The following is a 19,300-nucleotide window of genomic DNA, read 5'->3' on the forward strand; positions in this document are numbered from 1 at the left end:
AAATTCTAGTTTCATCTTTTTATTTTTAATAGTTCTGGGCAGGGCAAAAAGTTGTTTTATTGGTCTCAGTTTGTGTTCAACTCTTCTGTATCATTTTCTTCGCAAATTAATAATAACGATAATAAAGAAGGTGTAAAACCCAAGAAACGCAGCAACCTTACGCTTCCAGCACTGCGACAAAGTGACAAAAGTCGCTGAAAGTGACGGAAAAGTGGACGGGTTTGTAGCGCATGACGTAATCGAGGAAAATCACATGAGCCAATTGCGCTGGAACGTGACGTGACCGTAGGCAGTGACATCCAGCACAATAGACCCAATCAGATATGAAATAGATCATCACGTGACAATAGAGGCTGGACCTAGAAGAAGGCGGTTGAAATTCAAATAGTTCTATCATGGCTGGGCATGTTTTGGGGTGTGATAATAAAATTTAATTGCATTCCCAAAATATGAAAAAATGTTTTTTATCCCAATAAACCCGGGTGTGTACTGCCTGTGGAAGTACAGTGCGTGAAATGTAAGACACCGTGTCATTACAGAAAAGACAGACACCAGTCCATAATCAGTTCTTCGAGGCCGGAACGCCAGAGAGTGATCACGATTCCCACCAACGACCTGGAAGACCCCGAGATAATCCAGAAGCTAAGGTGTGGGTAGGACTTACTAGGTCTGGTCTCCCTCCTGCCGGAACCTATGTAAACCCCCCAAAAAGGGTGTTTCAGGGGGCGACGCACCCTATATCATCCGAAAACGCATCAGAATTTGTTGCTTGCCTGGACTCTATCTTGGCGGAACATATGAGGTGAAGATACTGTGGACCAGGCGGGGAGTGGGGAGCTCTCCCGTGTATTACCGATATTTCTCGACCCCGTTGTTGTGCTTCGACGACGAAAAAATTATTGGAGAAATACATTGCTCATCGGAAATCGGTGTTAGGCGTCATTTCCAAATAGTCCATTCATACATACACACACATGTGTGTGTGTGTGTATAATATATATAATATATATTATATATAATATATATATATATATATATTATATTAATACAAAATAGATATGATATTAAGATATATATAATATAATTATATATATATTATTATATATTATTTATTATATATATGTATATGTATATCATATAAATTATAATTATACATAATATAATTTTTTATGATATTAAAGTATATATATACATAATATTAAAAAAATATATATGTATTATAAAATATATATATATATATTAAAATTTTAATATAATATAATATATTATATTTGTGGTGGTTATACCTATGATTTTTTATGATGCATGGTGTGGTATATAATAATATATATTATATATTATTTATATATATATAATATATATAAAATTTTAAAATTATATAATTGTATATTAACATTTTATGTAAATATATATATTATATATATGTATAACATAAAAATTATATATATATATATATATATAACAATATAATATATTTATTATAAATTTTGTATTTAAAAGAATATGTACATTAATGTATATATACTTTGTTGTGTGTGTAAATATAATATTTTATATATATTTATTATATATATATTAAAAATATATATATAATATATATATATATATAATATATACACTTATGTATGTGTATACATATATAGATAGTATTAAAATAATAAAAATATATAATATATATATTAAAATTTTAATATATTTTTATGATATGTAAAAATACATATATATGTATATAAACAATATATGTTATATAGCATAATAGTATTATATACATATTTAAAGTAAAACTATATAATGTATAACAATTATAAATATATATTAAATATATATTATATATTATATATGATATACCCAGTATTTTTATATGTATGCATGTGTGGGTTTGGGGGTGTGTTCTATTTTATATATAATAATATTATGATAATATATATTAAAAATTTTATATATATATATAATTTATATATTTATAAGTTAATATACTATATATGTATATATAATTTTTTATATAGATATACATAAATATATATACAATATTTATATAAATATTAATATTTTTTTTTATATTTTTTTTTTTTTATATCCATATATATTTATATATACATATATGTATATGTACATATATATGTATATATACTTATATATGTATATATACATATACATATACATATACATACAGAATCATGCACACACATGTATATATTACATATATTCCACACGTGTGTACTTATATACAGTGGATGTTTACGGGGGGGGGGGGGTGAGTAACAAGTGGCGCAGAGCGGAAAAGCACAGGATTTGTACCTGTGTAGATTGTGGAGAGATCACACGTCATAAGGCAGGTTGGTGAAAAAAGCTTCTTTCACCATAATATTTTTTATCGTGGGATTCCTTTCTATGCTTTTAGATATATTAGCGACTCTGTATTTAATTTTACGAAATGTAAAGACTGAGAGATATACAAATAATCCAAACCTAGCAATTTTTGCTCGCTTGGAATTTGATAAATTAGATCCAAATGAAAAATATAGTATGACTTGTCCATTTGTTGTGTTATCTTTTAGAGACAATAGATCATACACATATTTTATCAAAACCTAGGTAAAATTTAGAATTACACAAACATACTAAAAAAAAGACCTTACGCCATTGTTAATGAATATACCCCCAAAAATACCACAGAACATTCAAGTAATTTTAAGACTTAGATAAGAAATAAATAGATAAATAAACTTCCACGAAAATAGTCACGAAAAAGGGATGATAACATAAGAAAGAACAAAAATCCACATATATATATAATACGTTAAGGACGGATAACGAAAATGAACGCAGATGTAGCGAAAGCAGCTTAAAAAGCGCTAACTTGCAGTGCGCTAAGTTCGACATTTCCATTATCGTTCGCACGTTCAAGATCTTTTTTTTTTCCTCCTTTATTTTCTTTTCTAAGTCGGTTTTGTAGCATTGTCACGTCATTTTAACGTCGTCTGGTGATGTACAGAAAATCAGGACATGTTTTAAGAGGTAATGTATGTGTAAATATCACGGTTTTACTCGTCTGTGAACTGAAAAAAGTTATCTTGTGTTTTTCATCTTCATTATTTTGTATGTCTGTCTATATTTGTTGTAATTTGTGTTTTATTTCACATGCAGTATTTCGTAGTGATTTAGATATGCTTTTACTGTCACACATTTGGAACTCTACAATGTCGTAGATAGAATGACAAAATTTAAAACGCTTTTCACCTTATGCTCCTAAGTTGATGATAATGACTAATACTTTGGGGGGGGGGAAAAATACATAATGATCACACTAATGTAGGGAAAATCTAGTGACGCTGTCTGAAAGAGAGGAAAGAATTTATACGCATACACAAGTGATAAGCCGCACGCATATTGATGTCAGAAATGAAGGCAGTTCGGTCGCAACAAATGCCTCGTGGAGATTAAGTTCATGGCATTAAGAAAAAAAAAAAATTGGAGTAAATGATAATAATTATGAAGTTGGATAGTTATATAAAAATTAAAATTTATTGTTGAGTAAGATACGGCATTGTAGATTCGATAATCCAAGCTTCAATTTCAGAATATGAGGGTATTAATTATTTATTTATTTATTGTCGCCTTAAATCTGAAGTAAATTTATAAGGAACTAATATTTAAGGGGTATTTATGATATTAACTGCTATATTTTCAGAGTCTTACACTTTGCCCATGGCCAAAATCATTGCCAAAACTCCTTCCTTTTCATTTGATACGCTAAAAACCATTTGGTATTAGACTGGTTTCTTTGCACAGATTCCATATCACCTCTAGTTAGTCCTGTAATTCAGTGCAATAGAAAAGCAATAAGTAGTATTTTGTTACTTGTCATTTATTTACTTTTTTTTTTTTTTCCATATTCAATTTTCTATAATATAACCTGCACCCCCTAGGCACAGCTGGCAGGAACAGGATCTTGTGCCCAGAAATAGTGTCCTCCTTGGAAGCAGCAGTCTTCCACTCATGGCTCTTGGATGGTACATTCCACACTTGTTTATCGATGGTAATAATGCAACAGCCCCTTTATAAATACTGAGTCAGATCACCCTCCAAAAGGGAGTTTTGTGCACTCATGAAGAGTCATTTCCACCACCCAGCCTTCAGCCGAAATTCTCATGACGGCAAGTTCCCATCACTCCAGCCCTCTGTCGATTTTTTCCATGAAGCCATGTTCACATCACCAGCCCCTCAAACCAATTTTTTTGATAGCATGATGGTCCCATCATCTGGATCATAGGGGTTAGGATGGTTCTCCAGCATAGTGTAGTACTTATTACATTCATCACATACATTTGTGGATATAATGTGTGTGTGTTTGTTTCTTTGTTTCTTTGTTTGTTGTCAACAATACGTAGCAAGACTGAATGGTACATTTCACACCTCCGTCCAGCAGCTGTCCTTCTCCTTGGGCGGATGCAGGGTCCGCCTCCCCCGAAATGGAGGAACCACTGCATAAAGATGAAGACACATTCAGACAGGCAAGCAAGGTCATCCAGACCATCCCACCCAACACAGGGTCTCAGATTCCATATCTACCCTCGAACCGTACACAGCTAGGCTTCATTGAGCCCAGTCCATTCTATTCTTCAACGGTAACACAGCTGGCCCCCTTTCATTGCCCTCAATGTCATCTCATTGTCCTCGCTTACATATTATGGTGGTGACATCGTTGTGCCAATTCATTTCACTATATTGTGTGGTTGTGTTGTCACTCGCTTTACTATATATATATGTGTTTATGATTAATATATATTATATAGTATATTAATATAATTATATATGTTTTTATAGTAGTGTTTATTATATATATATATATATATATATATATATATATTATATAATATTATTTAATGTAATGTGTTGTGTGGTGTGTGTGTGTGGTTGTGTGTGTGTGTGTGTGTGTGGTGTTTGTGTGTTGTGTGTGTGTGTGTGTGTTGTTTATATATATATATATATATATATATATATATATATATATATATATATATATATATATATATATAATATATATATGTATATGTATATGTATATTAATATACATGTGTATATATGTCTGTAAAAAAAAAAAAATATATATATATATATATATATATATATATTATATATATATATATATATATATATATATATATATATATATATATATATATATTATATATATATATAGATATATATAGATATAGATATAGATATAGATATAGATATATATATTAGATATATGTATATATATATGTAAAATATATGTATATATAATATACATATGTATATATATAATATATGTGTATATATAATTTGGGCTTTTGCTATTTTTTACACCTAATAAATTTGTTCTGTTTACTGTTTCTGTTATGACGAATATTCATTTTTCCTCCATCTTTATATCATCTTATAACACATAATTACAGGATTTGGTGATGGCACATATAAGGCTTCATTGGGATAAAGAAAAAAAATGACATGTCACTGCCTTTTTTTACATGTCACTTTTTTCATTATTATTCCAATGACTGCCTCATATATTTATAGTATACATTTCTAATTAAGTTGCTCAGGTAGGAACTTCATAACATATTAGAAATAGATAGTAATCTAAGAAATTTAGAAAATTATGATACTAAGAGTCATTTCCATTTACAGTAGTTTTATCCTTATCACTTTCATAAATTTGTCACTTAAGTAAACTAAATATCCTCTTTAAAAGGTCTTGAACTTTTGTTACCCCCGAGAAAAAGGGTATTTATCTTTAGTGCAAGAAATAACTAGAAAATAACTAAAACAGCTAACAGGATTGAGTAGTGATTTAACCGAGTGTTGAACATTGATTCCTAGAATTACAAATTGCTCATGACCATGGTAGGGTTTCACTAGACTCTGTTCTGTTCCTGTTTACTGCAAGTTTATCTAATCTTGTGACAACACTTTTTGAACACAAATCAGGCAGAGTTTGTGGTCCACTGTTTAATCATTGGACTCCCCCCCCCCCCCCCTTTTGTTGTACCTTTGTTTTCATATCTAGAATATTTACACTGGTTGTTTTAGTGAATATAGTATTGTAATGACAGTGATAGTGATGATCAGATCAACAAAAATGACATTTTTTTTTTTAATATACAGTCAACTCTGTCTATCTCGATTCTGTGGGGACTGGACTTATAAAATCGATATAGACAGAACATCCACATAGGCAGAGGCAAGCTTAGGAGTTGTGGCAGCTATTACTGGATGCAGTGATCAATGAATAACCATAACAACTACAATTGATTAGATGATATTTATATATTCAAGGCTTTATTTACATTGAATTGGCATAAAAAAAATATTTTAAGAGTTGTTACAAAATTTTTTGGATTACTTGAAGACTTAACATAATTGCGGCAATATTGCGGTAATAATGTCACTTTTGTGTGAAAAATCAGCTATTGTTATCTGTTTCTTATTGTTCATGGACTTGACTCTTGTTCTTCTGGCTATTCTCTGGATGTGTTGGAACTCATCAGACATGTCTGGAAGGGTTCCAGGAACAGCTGGATGTCCTCAAGATGTGATAAGATGGTTTCACAACTTGGTGGCTGGGGTTGGGGGGTGAAGTCCTCTTGGATGTCCTGGGGTCCAATTGCTTAGACATCACATCTTCAAAGATGTCACTGCTATCAGGTCCTGGTCAGCACTTAGGTAGTCATCCAGTGTGCCTTCTACTTCCATGTACTGGCTGGCTTGCAAGTGGAATGTCATCCTCATCCACTGCCAGCTGAGAGAGGGGAATGTCATCCTGGGGCACAAACTTTGTTTTTTTGAAGCAGTTCACAATGGTCTGGGGGTGACAGATACCCAGGCAAGCTTTAACATTCTCAAGGCCTGCAGCACATTGATGTTTGGGAGTGGGTGGTGGTGTTAGCAGAGTCTATTGCCTTGATCACTCTCAGCAACAACTCCTTTCTGTAGTGCATCTTTAGATTTTGGATGATGATGCCAAGGTCAAGTGGTTGGGTTTTGTTGGTGGTGTTGGTGAGGCCTGGAACTTGACCTGGGTGGCCTGGGCAGTTGTCTAGGATGAGGGCCACCTTCTTGTCCTCCCTCTTGAACCTACTGTCCAATTTCTTGGACCACTGAGTGAAGAGGTTGGCATGGTTTTTACGTTTTTGAAGCATTAATTCAAATTCCATTGGCTTACACTCTGACCAATCTAAATAAGGCATGTTCGCAGCAATTTCGCAAAAAGTCTAGATAGATAGAGTGGGGACAATGCTTGGGACCAAAAAATCGAATCCAGATAGACAGAAAATCCACATAGACAGTCTTTTACCATTGGAGTCAATGGGGAAAAGTTGGGACCAGCAAAATTAGATCTACTATACAGAAAATCCCATAGAAATCAGACAGAGTTGACTGTATAGATCTGTGTGTGTGTGTGTGTATATATATATATATTTTATATATATATATATATATATATATATAATATAAAATAATATATATAATAGATACAAATATAGATATATACACACACACCAACATACATACATACAAAATGCACATACATACATAACACATACACATACACGAAGACGTTAGCAAACTGTCACCACAATGTCAGCGAAGAGTTAGCTCTTGTCCATGAATGAAATATCCTGACTTGTTGACTTTATTGTTGAAGGTAATGTGAATCCCAAGAACATGTTGTGACACCGGGTCAAGACAGGGTGAGCTGGCCTGTGTGGCTTGGCTGTCCTGCCATGTCTGCTCTCTCTCGTTGAAAGAGAGTGCCAAAGAGAGAAAGCAGGGCAGGACCTGGCCCTGCTAGGGAGGTGGACACTGCATGCATGTCTCTTCTCTCTCCGTTGATAGAAGTGCAGAGAGAGAAAGCAGGGCAGACACCTGCACCTGCTCAAGGAGGAAAGGATGGTACATTTCACCACTGCATATGCATATATATATATATATATATATATATATATATATATATATATATATATATATATATATATATATATATATATATATATATATAATATATATAGACACACACACACACACACACACCACACACACACACACACACACACACACACACACACACACACACACACACACACACACCACACACACACACACACACACATGCATATATATATATATATATATATATATATATATATATATATATATATATATATATATAGATACTATATATATATATATACTATATATATATATATATACTATATAATATATATATATATATATAATTATATATATAATATATAATATATATATATATTTAAAATATATATATATATATATATCTATATATAATATATTATCTATATTATGTATATATATATAGTATATATATATTAAAATATAAATTTTATATATCTATATTATAATATATATATATATATATTATATATATCTATTAAAAATATATATATTATTTATACTCTATATACTATATATATATCATATTTATATTATTCTATATATCTGTCATTATATTTTAATTATCTCTATATTATATATATTATCTTCCTACTCTATATATATCTATATATATATATATAATATATCATATATCTTATTCTATATACCTTTTATATATTATATAATATCTATTATTATATATTATATTCTATATTATCTATATTTATTTTATATTTTAATTATTCTTTTTCTTCTATTTTCTTATGCTTCTTTATTTTGTTCTTCTATATATATTATATTATCTCTTCCCTATATATCTTCTTCTTTATATTTCTCTCTCTATCTCTCTATATCTCTAATATCTCTTATTTATCTATCTCTATCACCCTATTTATATTTTTCTATAATTATCTCTCTCATCTCCTTTTTCTTCTCTATCTCTTTCTGATATTCTCTCTCTCTATCTCTACTCTCTATTTTATCTCTCTCTCTCTATCTTTTTTTTACTTCTCTCTCTCTCTATTTCTTTACTCTATTCTTTTCCTTGTCTCTCTCTCTCCTTTTCCCCTCTCTCTCTCCATTCTTCTTCTTCTTCTCTTATTTCTCTTCGTCTATTCTCCTCTCTATTCTCTCTCTTCTACTCTATATCTCTCTGTGTGTTTTTTTGATTTTGTGGTTTGTTTTGTCTTTATTTTTCTTTTCTTTCTGTCTATTCTCTCTCTCTACTCTTCTTTCAATCTATTTTTCTCTCTTCTATATCTCTCTCTCTCTATTCTCTCTATATATCCTCTCTTCTATCTTCCTCTTATATTATATCTCTCTATTTTGTAGTATCTTCTATCTTTTCTGTTCTTATTTCTTTTCTATTCTATTTTTCTCTCTCTCTCTATTTTATACTCTCCTCTATATATCTCTCTATCTCTATGTATCATCTCTATATTTTCTCTCTCTTTTCTCTCTCTCTTCTTCTCTTTTCTCTATCTCTCCTATCTTCTTGTTTGTGTTTTTTGTATTTTATGTTTTTTTGTTATTTTGTTTGTATTTTTTTTGTTTTTATTATCTTTTTTCATTCTATTTCTTTTTGTTTCTCTGCTTTCTCTGTCTCTCTATTCTTTTATGCCTTTTCCCCTTCTCTCTCTCTCCTCTCTCCCTTTTTATTATCTCTCTTCTATCTATACCCTACTCTCTTTTTTTTTGTTTTTGGGTTTTTTTTTTTTTCTAGTTTTTCTTTTTTTTTTTGTTTTATTTTATTTTGTTTTTGTGTTTTTTGTTTTATTATGTTTTATATTATATATATATGTGTTATTTATTTTTTATTATTTTATATCTATTTGTTGTGTGTTTTCTTATCTCTTCTTTCCCCATCTATTCTATCTCTTCTATATCTCTTCTCTTTCTATTCTAATCTCTTATTTTCCCCCTTCCCCTCTCCCCCCCCGTCCCCCCCGCGCCCTCTTTTGCGTTTGTTCGTGTTGTCGTTCCTGTTTTGTTCGGTTTTCCCTCCTTCCCATTTCGTTGTCCCGCTTGTTGCCTTTTCTCCAGGCTCTGGACCGGGTTTCCTGGTTCCTGGGTCCACCCGGGTGTCTCCACCTTTCCTTCCTGGACACGCTTCTCATTCCTTCCACCCCAGACCCATACCCCAACCCCCCCCGCCCCGCCACCCCCCCCCTCCCCCCCGCTCCCCCTTTTTTTTTTTTTTTTTTCTTGTTTTGTTCCCGTTTTTTTTCCGCTCTTTCTTGTGCCCTTCCTTTTTTGTTGTTTTCTTCCCTTCTCGCTTTTTTTTTTCTCTGTTTCCTCTTCCTCTCCCCTCCTTTATATTCTCTTTTTCTTTCTTTTTCATTTTCTATTCTATCATTCATTCATTTTTTTTATTTTTTCCTTTCTCATTCTATTTCTCACCACCTTTTTTTATTTCCCCTTCACTCTTCACCTCTACACCCCCTCCACATCCTATTTCCCTTTTCGTTTTCCTTTCCTGTTTTATTTTGTTTTCTTTGCCTTGTTCTCTAATCTTCCAAGTCTGTCAGACTTTTGGAATACGTTTTCATTTCTTTTTCCCCCCAATGTTATCTTCATATTCTTACACTTATTTGCTACATCAAAAAGTTTTTTTTTTTTTTTTACCACCCCTTCCCCCCCCCCCCCCCCCCCACTCACCCCCTCCTTTTTTCTTTCTTTTTCTTTCTTTTCTTTCTTTTTCTTTCTTTTCTTTCCTTTTTTCTTTTTTTTTTCCTCCTTCGTTATGGGGAAAAGGAAAAAATTTTTTTTAAAAAATTTTTAAAAAAAGGCTTTTAAAAACCCCCCTTTAATTTTTAAAAAAAAACCCCCCAAAACCTTTCACCCATTTAAATTCGCTTTAGGCGGTGTTTGCCATTGCCTTCGCCCGGTGTTTATCGGTCCACTCATGATGCCGGTTGTACGTTGTGTGTCTGTGTTTGTGTTGTTGTGTTTGTGGGTGTGCTTGTGTGTCGGGTGGTTCTTGCGTGACCGGCCGCGTGTGTCGTCGCTCGTTGCGTGTGTGTCTTGTGTCGCGTTACCATTCGGCCCGTGCCCCATATTATATATCACCATATTTGTGTTATATATATACATCATATACATACTATCAATACACACTCTACTATATATTTTTGTTTTTGTTTTTTTCTCATTGTATATTTATATTCAAACATGTGATTTATACACACACACACACACACACACACACACACACACACACACACACACACACACATATTTGGAGGTATATGTGCGTGTTTCACTCTTCCTGTTTTATACTTTAGGTATTTGATAATCTGCATAATGTTATCTAATCTCTCCACAGGATAGTGTGCCAGACATCTAATAGGAAAGGATACAGTGTTAGTTCATCGGTTACTGGGGTTGCGCAAAAATGGGTAAGGTCTTGTATGAAGAGTTTCTGTACAATGTAATTAGTTTGTAAAATCAGAATAAGTTTGATTATTTATATTTAAAAAATTTACACCCCATATACACACACACACACACACACACACACACACACACACACACACACACACACACACACACACACACACACACACACACACACACACACACACACAGTTTTTTTTTTTTTTTTTCTTCTTCTTCTTTTCTTTTCTTTTCTTTTCTTTTTTTTCTTTTTTTTTTCTTTCTTTTTTTTTCTCTTTCTCTTTCTTTCTCTTTCTTTTCTCTTCTTGTCTTTCTTCTCTCTTTTCTCTTCTCTTCTTTTCTTTTCTTTTCTTTTTCTTTCTTTCCTTTCTTTCCTTTCTTTCTTTCTTTCTTTCTTGTTTTCTTCTTTTCTTTTGTGTGTGTGTGTTTTATTCCATTGTGCTGGGATGGTATGATATACATACCTTTTTCATGATTTCATTTTATCAACAGTGTTTACACATAAATGGCTCCACAAGTTCTTAGTCACCAAAGAATCAATCACAAGTCATACTTATCTTGCCTATTTACCCCATGTCTTCAATTCTCCATAAAAATCTTTATTTTTTATTGGTATTGGTATTTCAAAAGCATGATAATCATCTATATTTATTATATCAGTAAAAAGAAGATCCCAAAAATTTGAGGAATGAGAGAATCATGTGAGTTCATGTATGGCTTACTATTGTCTCTTTGGTGGGTGAGTACTCATGGAGTTGCCACCTGTATACAACAAAATTCCCCAATAAACTACAGAGAATAGTACATGTACCCAAAGCCAATCGGTTGATTCGCCCAAGGACATGCACATGTTCTGACTCAGCAGAAGGCCAGCTGCTGCCAGCAACTCTTGCTACTCCCCTCATTATTATTATTATTTTTTTTTCTTTCTTTTTTTTTTTTTTTCTTCTTTTTTTTTTTGACATAGACATTTATGATGAATATATGTATATGTTCATATATAGCTGTAAAAAGAATATATAAGTAATAATTTATAGCTACTGAAATACCACAAATTCACACAAAATGACGGTTGAAACTCCAACAAGACAATTATATGATCAGTCAGGATAAGACAAGCAGTCAGTGAAGGCACATGGCAAAGTAGCAAGCAACAAAGCTTATATTAACTGAATTCATTTCACCAAAGTCTACAGATAGATCAGGGTCAATGGGTCAAAATGTAATAGATGTGCTTGCAGACAAACATAACTAAAAGTTTTTAAATCTTAATGCAGTTGGCATGGATGGCAAAAATACATGCCTACTGTAATATAAGTTCACATATTGTCTTTACACATAGATGGCTCTACAATCTATGTGTAAAGTCACTAAGGAGTCAGTTATTAGTCCTACCTATCTCACCTTTTTAACCCTTTCCTTGATTTCCTTGAAATTGCCTTTTGTATTGTTTCATTGTTGTTAATATTACCAAGATTTTATTAAGAGTTTAATAATCATAATATCAAGAATAATAATAACAGTATCAATAGTATTAGATAGAAAAACATTTCCCCCCCCCCAATTCAAGGAATTTCGAAAGCAGGATCAGTCACTAGGGCATACTGCTAGACTCCTTGCTGGCTGGCCACATGTGGAGCCATCTGTATGTAACAAAATTCATCAAAAACTGCATATATCTGTAGTGATTACATTAAGGATGATTCATTGTGCTCATCTCTCTCCTCCCCAGTTCTGCCAGCATCTAATAACCAGCCAGGCTTCCATTGTCCACTTTGTCAGGTAATTGAGTCATTAGCAAATGGTTTTCAATAAAATTCTTAAAAAAAAAAATGTAAATAGATAATCAGCTGACTTTCTTTCTCTTTGTTATATGTGCATTTATTTGTTATCATTATTATTTATTCTTCAGGATACATTTGACTCCAGCAGAGCATTTGAGGAGCACAAAGCAACAGCACAACATCGAGTTCGTTGGCTCAAGCACTGGTATCAGAATAACAGGTATATATATACATACGCAAATGAAGTTAAGGGGACCTCTATTACTTGTGTCCATATAACACTTTTCTTTTTTGGCCTTTATATGTCCCTTCTCTATTCTTGTCTCCATCCCTCCCTCCCTTGTACTTTCTTTTACATGTAGAGAGGGCTCTTTGTCTATCTCTTCTTTTTCTTTTTTTTGTACTGCATTTTTTTTTTTAAGCTAATGTATATTCTGGAAATGTTCTTAAACTGTTAAAGTGAAATGTAGATAATAGATAAGATAGACACACACACACATACGCACACACACACACACACACACACACACACACACACACACACACACACACACACACACACACACACACACACACACACACACATATATATAGGAATATAAGGAAGATTGCATATTTAGCAATTGTTCATATAAAAAGTTAAGATTTTCAATCTTTTCAAATAATCCTTCCTTTTCCCATAAAAATGAGTTTTTTCCTTTCAATATTTCTCTTTCTTTCTTTTTCTTCTTTCATTCTTTCTGTCATTTAGATAATAGTCCCCATTTTAAGATTGTTTTCTCTTATCCTTTAAGGGGAGCATTTGGGAAGAACATACAAAATATAATCTTGTGGAATTGTGTTGTCTTCAGTTGTAATATTACCAAGTTTCAGTGCAAATTTCTTAAAAATTATCACTTTCACCTCAGCTTCCCCTTTCTCCCATTGCATAGTAATATACACAAGTATACAAAATCATTTGCAAGTACTGCTTAAAACTTTATACTACTGCTGGTTGTAGGCACTTTAAAAACAGTATAGATGGATTTATACATATTAAAGTAGCAGTAGACAAGCTTCACACTAGGCATTAGGCTTATGGGACTATCATAACCCCAAATTTAAAACCCACAAGTCCCTTTGACGGGCGACTGACTGTACTGTGTTTTCCTTAGAAACTAGCCTGCAAATTTGAAAAAACTTCCCCTTTGGGGCCCCTACCCCTAAAAAAGAGGAGTGCGGGGATGAATATAAGGTTTAAAAGGCATTTTTTTAAATAAAAGGGGGAAATTGGGTATATTGTCCTTTTCCATCCCCCTTCCCCCTTGCTCAGGGCATCATTTTTTCCCTCCACCTTGCACTTACACCACAGCTGTCAGGAGCAACACTTGTTGTTAGAGCTGAACAAAAAAACGAACCACAAGCCCCTTATATCTAGGTTAAATGTCATTATTCATGCTGTTCTCCCCCCCCCCCCCAAAAGTAAAATAAATAAATAAATAATGATGGAGCTTCATTTCACAAACACGTATAAAGATTTTCAATTATCAGCTGATTTGAAATAAACAAAAGCCAGATGCAAGAAGAATCATTCCTCTACAAAGGCTTGAATATATTTTTATCACCTGTATATGTGACCTAATTTTTGGTGATTTTTCTTTGGTCTTATCTTAAATTTTTTTTAATTCAGTTTTTTTATATTATTATATATATAATATATATATATATATATATATTATATATATATATTATATATATAATAAAATATATGGATATATATTATTATATAATTTTATAATTTTAAAATATTTTATATATATATTTAAAATTAAAATATATGCCCCTGAAAAACCCTAAGTTAAATCCCCCAGGTTTTTGAGTAAGTTATGGTTTCTCACAGTTGAATTAATGTGAAAGTGATAGCATTTTTTTCTTTCTTTCTTTCTTTATTGCTTTCTTCCTTTTTTTTCTTTCTTTCTTTTAATCTCTCATTTTCATACTTTCTCTCCTTTCCTAAAGATAGTGTTGAAAAATATGTTATTTTTCTTTATTTTTTTTATATTTTTTTTTTTTTTATTTATTTATTTATTTTTTATTTTTTTATTTTTTTCTAGACTCCTGTTGGCAAAGAATAAAAATGGAATAGTGATTTGGCCACAGGACAACCTTGACAATGTCAGATTTGAGGAGAGAAGTGGAACAGTTTCTGTCACGCTGAGCCCAGGAAAGGTTTATGGTTTTTTTTAATTTTTATGTTGTTTTTTTTTTTTTGGGGGGTTTTTTAATCTTAGCTAAAGGTGAAACCAAATCGTTCTATGTATAAAAATGTTTAAAGAGGGTTTCCCGAAAACCCCTTTTTAAATTTTCACAAGGGAATGTCTTGTAAGCAATGGATGTAAAGAGCAAAAATCCCCGTTTAGTCTCCTTTTTTTCTTCTACTTTTTATTGCTTTTCTCATTAAATTTCTTGTTAATTTTTCTTAAAGGATCTCAGAAGACATTCCCCCTGATTTTGAAGAACACAGGAAGTTGCCCAGCCATTCTCCGGCAGATAGAGTTGCTGCACGCCTGTCAGCTTGTGTCCATTACCGACTCCCATGGGGTATCAAAGGGAGAGAGATATGTCCGAGTCTTCCAGGTTGTCTTGACATTGGAGTACAGTAGTTTGGAAGACTGAATATTTTTAAGCTCTGTAATACTGTAAATACCTGTTGCCATGTTTTATCGTTATCTATACTTCTGTCATCTATTATGTTCATATGTGTGTGATTATATATAGATCTAACTAATACATGCATCACATTCCTCATTTTTTACACAGATGTTGAGTATGCCGTTGAGTGCCATACACAGGCAGGCACTTTAGGTGTTGAACAAGTACCTGTTGCTTTCCAGTTCCGATTGGAAGATTCTTCACAGCCGTTTTTTATAATTAGGACAATAGTAAGTTTTTTTTTTTATCTAGTGATAGATTTATCTAATTTGGTATGTGTGTTAAGATAGTATGTGCTTGGCTATCTTCATGATAAGGTAGGCTTATGTAATGTGGTAGAACATGTCTAGTTTATATTATTATTATGTATAACTATATATTCATATGTATTTGTTTTTATTTTTCAGTGTGTATTTAGTTTAGTACTAATTGGCAAAGATTTGCTATCCCTTGTTATTGTATACTATATATATATATATATATATATATATATATATATATATATAATTTTATATATAATATTTTATATATATATATATTTTATATATATATATATAAAATATTTATATATTTATATATATATATATAAAAATTTTATTATATATATTTATTAAATTATATATATAATATATATATATAAAATTTATATATATATAATATATATTATATATATTATAATATATATATATTAATATATATTTTATATATATATATATATATTTTAAAAATATTATATATATAATATTTTTATATATATATATTATTATATATATATATATATAATTTTTATTTTCTTATTTTATATTTTTTTTATTTTTTATGTCTCTCTCTCTCTCTCCTTTTTTCCCCACCCCTCCTCCCCTCTCTTTCCCCCTCTCTCTCTTCTCTTTTCTCTCTCTCTTTCTTCTCTCTCTCCCTCTTCTTTCCCCCTCTCTCTCATCTCCTCTTCTCCCTCTCTCTCTCCCCCTCTCCCTTTTCTCTCTTCTCTCCTCTCTCTCCCCTCTCTCCTCTTCCTCTCTCTCCCTCTTTCCTCCCCTCCCCTCCCCCTCCCCCCCCTCTTTCTCTTTCTCTTCTCTGTCTCTGTCTTTTTCTTTCTCCCCCCCCTTCTCTCTCTCTCTTTTTTTGTCCCCTCTTATATATATATATATATATAAAATATTATAAAATTATATATATTTTATAATATATATATATATATATATAAATATACACACACACACACATAGATACATACAAACATACATTTCTCTTTCTCTCTCCCCTCTCCTCTCTCTTCTCTCTTCTCCCTTCTCTCTTCTCTCTGTCTCTCTCTTCTCTTTGTCTCTCTCTCCTCTCTGTCTCTCTCTCCTCTCTGTCTCTCTCTCTCTCTGTCTCTCTCTCTCTCTCTGTCTCTCTCTCTCTCCTCCTTTCTCTCTCTTCCATTCTCTCTCTCTCCCCTCTCTCTCTTTCTTTCCCTCTCTCTCTTTTCCTCTCTCTCCCCTCTCTCTCTTTCTCCTCTCCTCCCTCCTCCTCTCTCCTCTCCTCTCTCTTCTTCTTCTCCCTTTCCCTTTTTTACCTTTCTCCTTTCTTTCCTCTTTTCCTTTCCTCTCTCTTTCTCTCACTCTCTTTTCTCTCTCTCTCTCTCCTCTCTCTCTCCTCTCTCTTTTCTCCTCTCTCTCTCTTCTCTTCTCCTCTCTCACCTCTCTCTCTCCCCCTCCCTCCCCCTCCCTCCCTCCCCCCGCCTCCCTCCTCCTCTTCCCTCCCTCTCTCTTTCTTTTCTCTTTTCTTTCTCTTCTTTCTCCCCCCCCCCCCTCTCTCTTTTTTTTTCCGTTTTTTTCTCTTTTTTTTAATATATATATATATATAATATTATTATATTTTATATATATATATAATATATATATAATATATATATATATACATATATACATAAAATAAACAATATCATTATCAATAACATTATCATATATATATATTATATATATAATTTAAATATATATATATAATAATACATATATACATATATTATTATATATTATATATATATTATTTATTAGTAATATTATATATATATATATATATACATATAAAAATTATGTTTTATATATATGTTATCCCAAAATACATAATCAACATACATATATTATATATGTAATATATATAATAATTTTTTTAATAATATTATATATATATATTCCCCAATACATATACATATACCCCTACATCATATATTACAATTATATTATATATATTATTATATATTATATAAATACATAACATATACATATACATATACAATACATATACATAATATAATACATTATTATATATATATAAAATATTTTAATATATATTTTATATATATATATATATATTATATTATATATGTATATATGTGTATATATATAATAATATATAGTATAGTAAAATATAATATATATGTATATGTATATATATAGTCCTATTATATATATATAAAATATATATATTATATTATATTTTATATATTATTTTAAAAATTTATAATATTTATTATAATATTTATATAAATATATATATATATATATATTTTTAAATATATATATATATTTTATATATTATTTTTGTAATATTATAATAAAATAATATATATTACATCCCCTATTTATTTTATATATATATATATATTTATATTTAAATTAATTATATATATAATACATATATATTACATTATAAAACTATTATTATTATTATATTTTTATATATATTATATATATTTTATATTATATATTATATATATAAAATATATACACACACACACACAAAAACACACACACCCACACACACACACATATATATATAATATATATATATAATATTATATATATATATATATTATATTAAAATTTTTTAATTATATATATATATAAATCTCTCTCTCTCTCTCTCCCCCCTTCTCCCCCTCCTCTCTCTTCCCCTTCTCTCTCTCCCCCTCTCCCCTCCCCTTCTCCCCTCTCCCCTTTCTCTTTTCCTCTCTCTCTCTCTTTCTTTTCCTTTTTCCTTTTCTCTTTTCCTCTCCCCTCACAATTAATTTATGAATTTTCTCTCTCTTTCAAATCAAGTGCTTCACAATTAATATTATGAATATTGAATACTCCCTTTTTCTTCTGCATATTCTTATTTTCTATCCCCATCATCTGAATTCATGCTATAAACATTTTATTTTACTTTCTTACAATTAGGTACTCCATTTTTATATCTTTATGTTCTCTTCATCCTTACCCAAGCAAGTGAACGTAGAGGACACTATAGCTCAAGAATCAGCAGCCACAAGCCCATTTGAGAGACAAAGGTCAGGATACGCATTCCCAAGACCGATCTACGTCCCGGGGTTCTATTAAACGTAACCTTATTTTGATATAGCTCTGTCTCCCCAAGAATATTTTTTCTGTAAAATAAAGAGAGTGTTTCTCAAGATCATTATTTTTTTGGGGGTCAAAGTATTTCATTTCTGT

The 19,300-nt window shown here is 31.1% G+C and overlaps 1 protein-coding gene across 2 annotated transcripts; it reads left to right on the forward strand.

Annotated features, from left to right (window-relative positions):
* The first annotated feature begins 2,271 nt into the window (after nt 1-2,271).
* On the forward strand, nt 2,272-19,165 carry LOC119570306. Of its 2 annotated transcripts, none has more exons than XM_037918112.1 (8): nt 2,272-2,336; nt 11,282-11,354; nt 13,085-13,134; nt 13,265-13,356; nt 15,230-15,339; nt 15,601-15,752; nt 15,936-16,057; nt 19,073-19,165. In XM_037918112.1, exons 2-7 carry the CDS (start codon nt 11,351-11,353, stop codon nt 15,978-15,980), a joined length of 453 nt encoding a protein of 150 aa, XP_037774040.1. In that variant the 5' UTR covers nt 2,272-2,336; nt 11,282-11,350; the 3' UTR covers nt 15,981-16,057; nt 19,073-19,165. The 2 variants fall into 2 exon arrangements, with proteins under 2 accessions (XP_037774040.1, XP_037774034.1); XM_037918106.1 differs by lacking the exon at nt 2,272-2,336 and adding an exon at nt 2,856-3,018.
* Nucleotides 19,166-19,300: the final 135 nt, after the last annotated feature.

The sequence above is a fragment of the Penaeus monodon genome, chromosome 4, assembly GCF_015228065.2.
Source record: "Penaeus monodon isolate SGIC_2016 chromosome 4, NSTDA_Pmon_1, whole genome shotgun sequence".
NCBI lineage: Eukaryota > Metazoa > Arthropoda > Malacostraca > Decapoda > Penaeidae > Penaeus > Penaeus monodon.

Bases quoted from the DNA above. Each gene is read 5' to 3' on its own strand.
- LOC119570306 (XM_037918112.1), top strand. The intron at 13,357-15,229 runs GTATATATATAC...ATTTTTTTCTAG, and splicing joins CACTGGTATCAGAATAACAG to ACTCCTGTTGGCAAAGAATA. The intron at 15,753-15,935 runs GTTGTCTTGACA...TTTTTTACACAG, and splicing joins GATATGTCCGAGTCTTCCAG to ATGTTGAGTATGCCGTTGAG.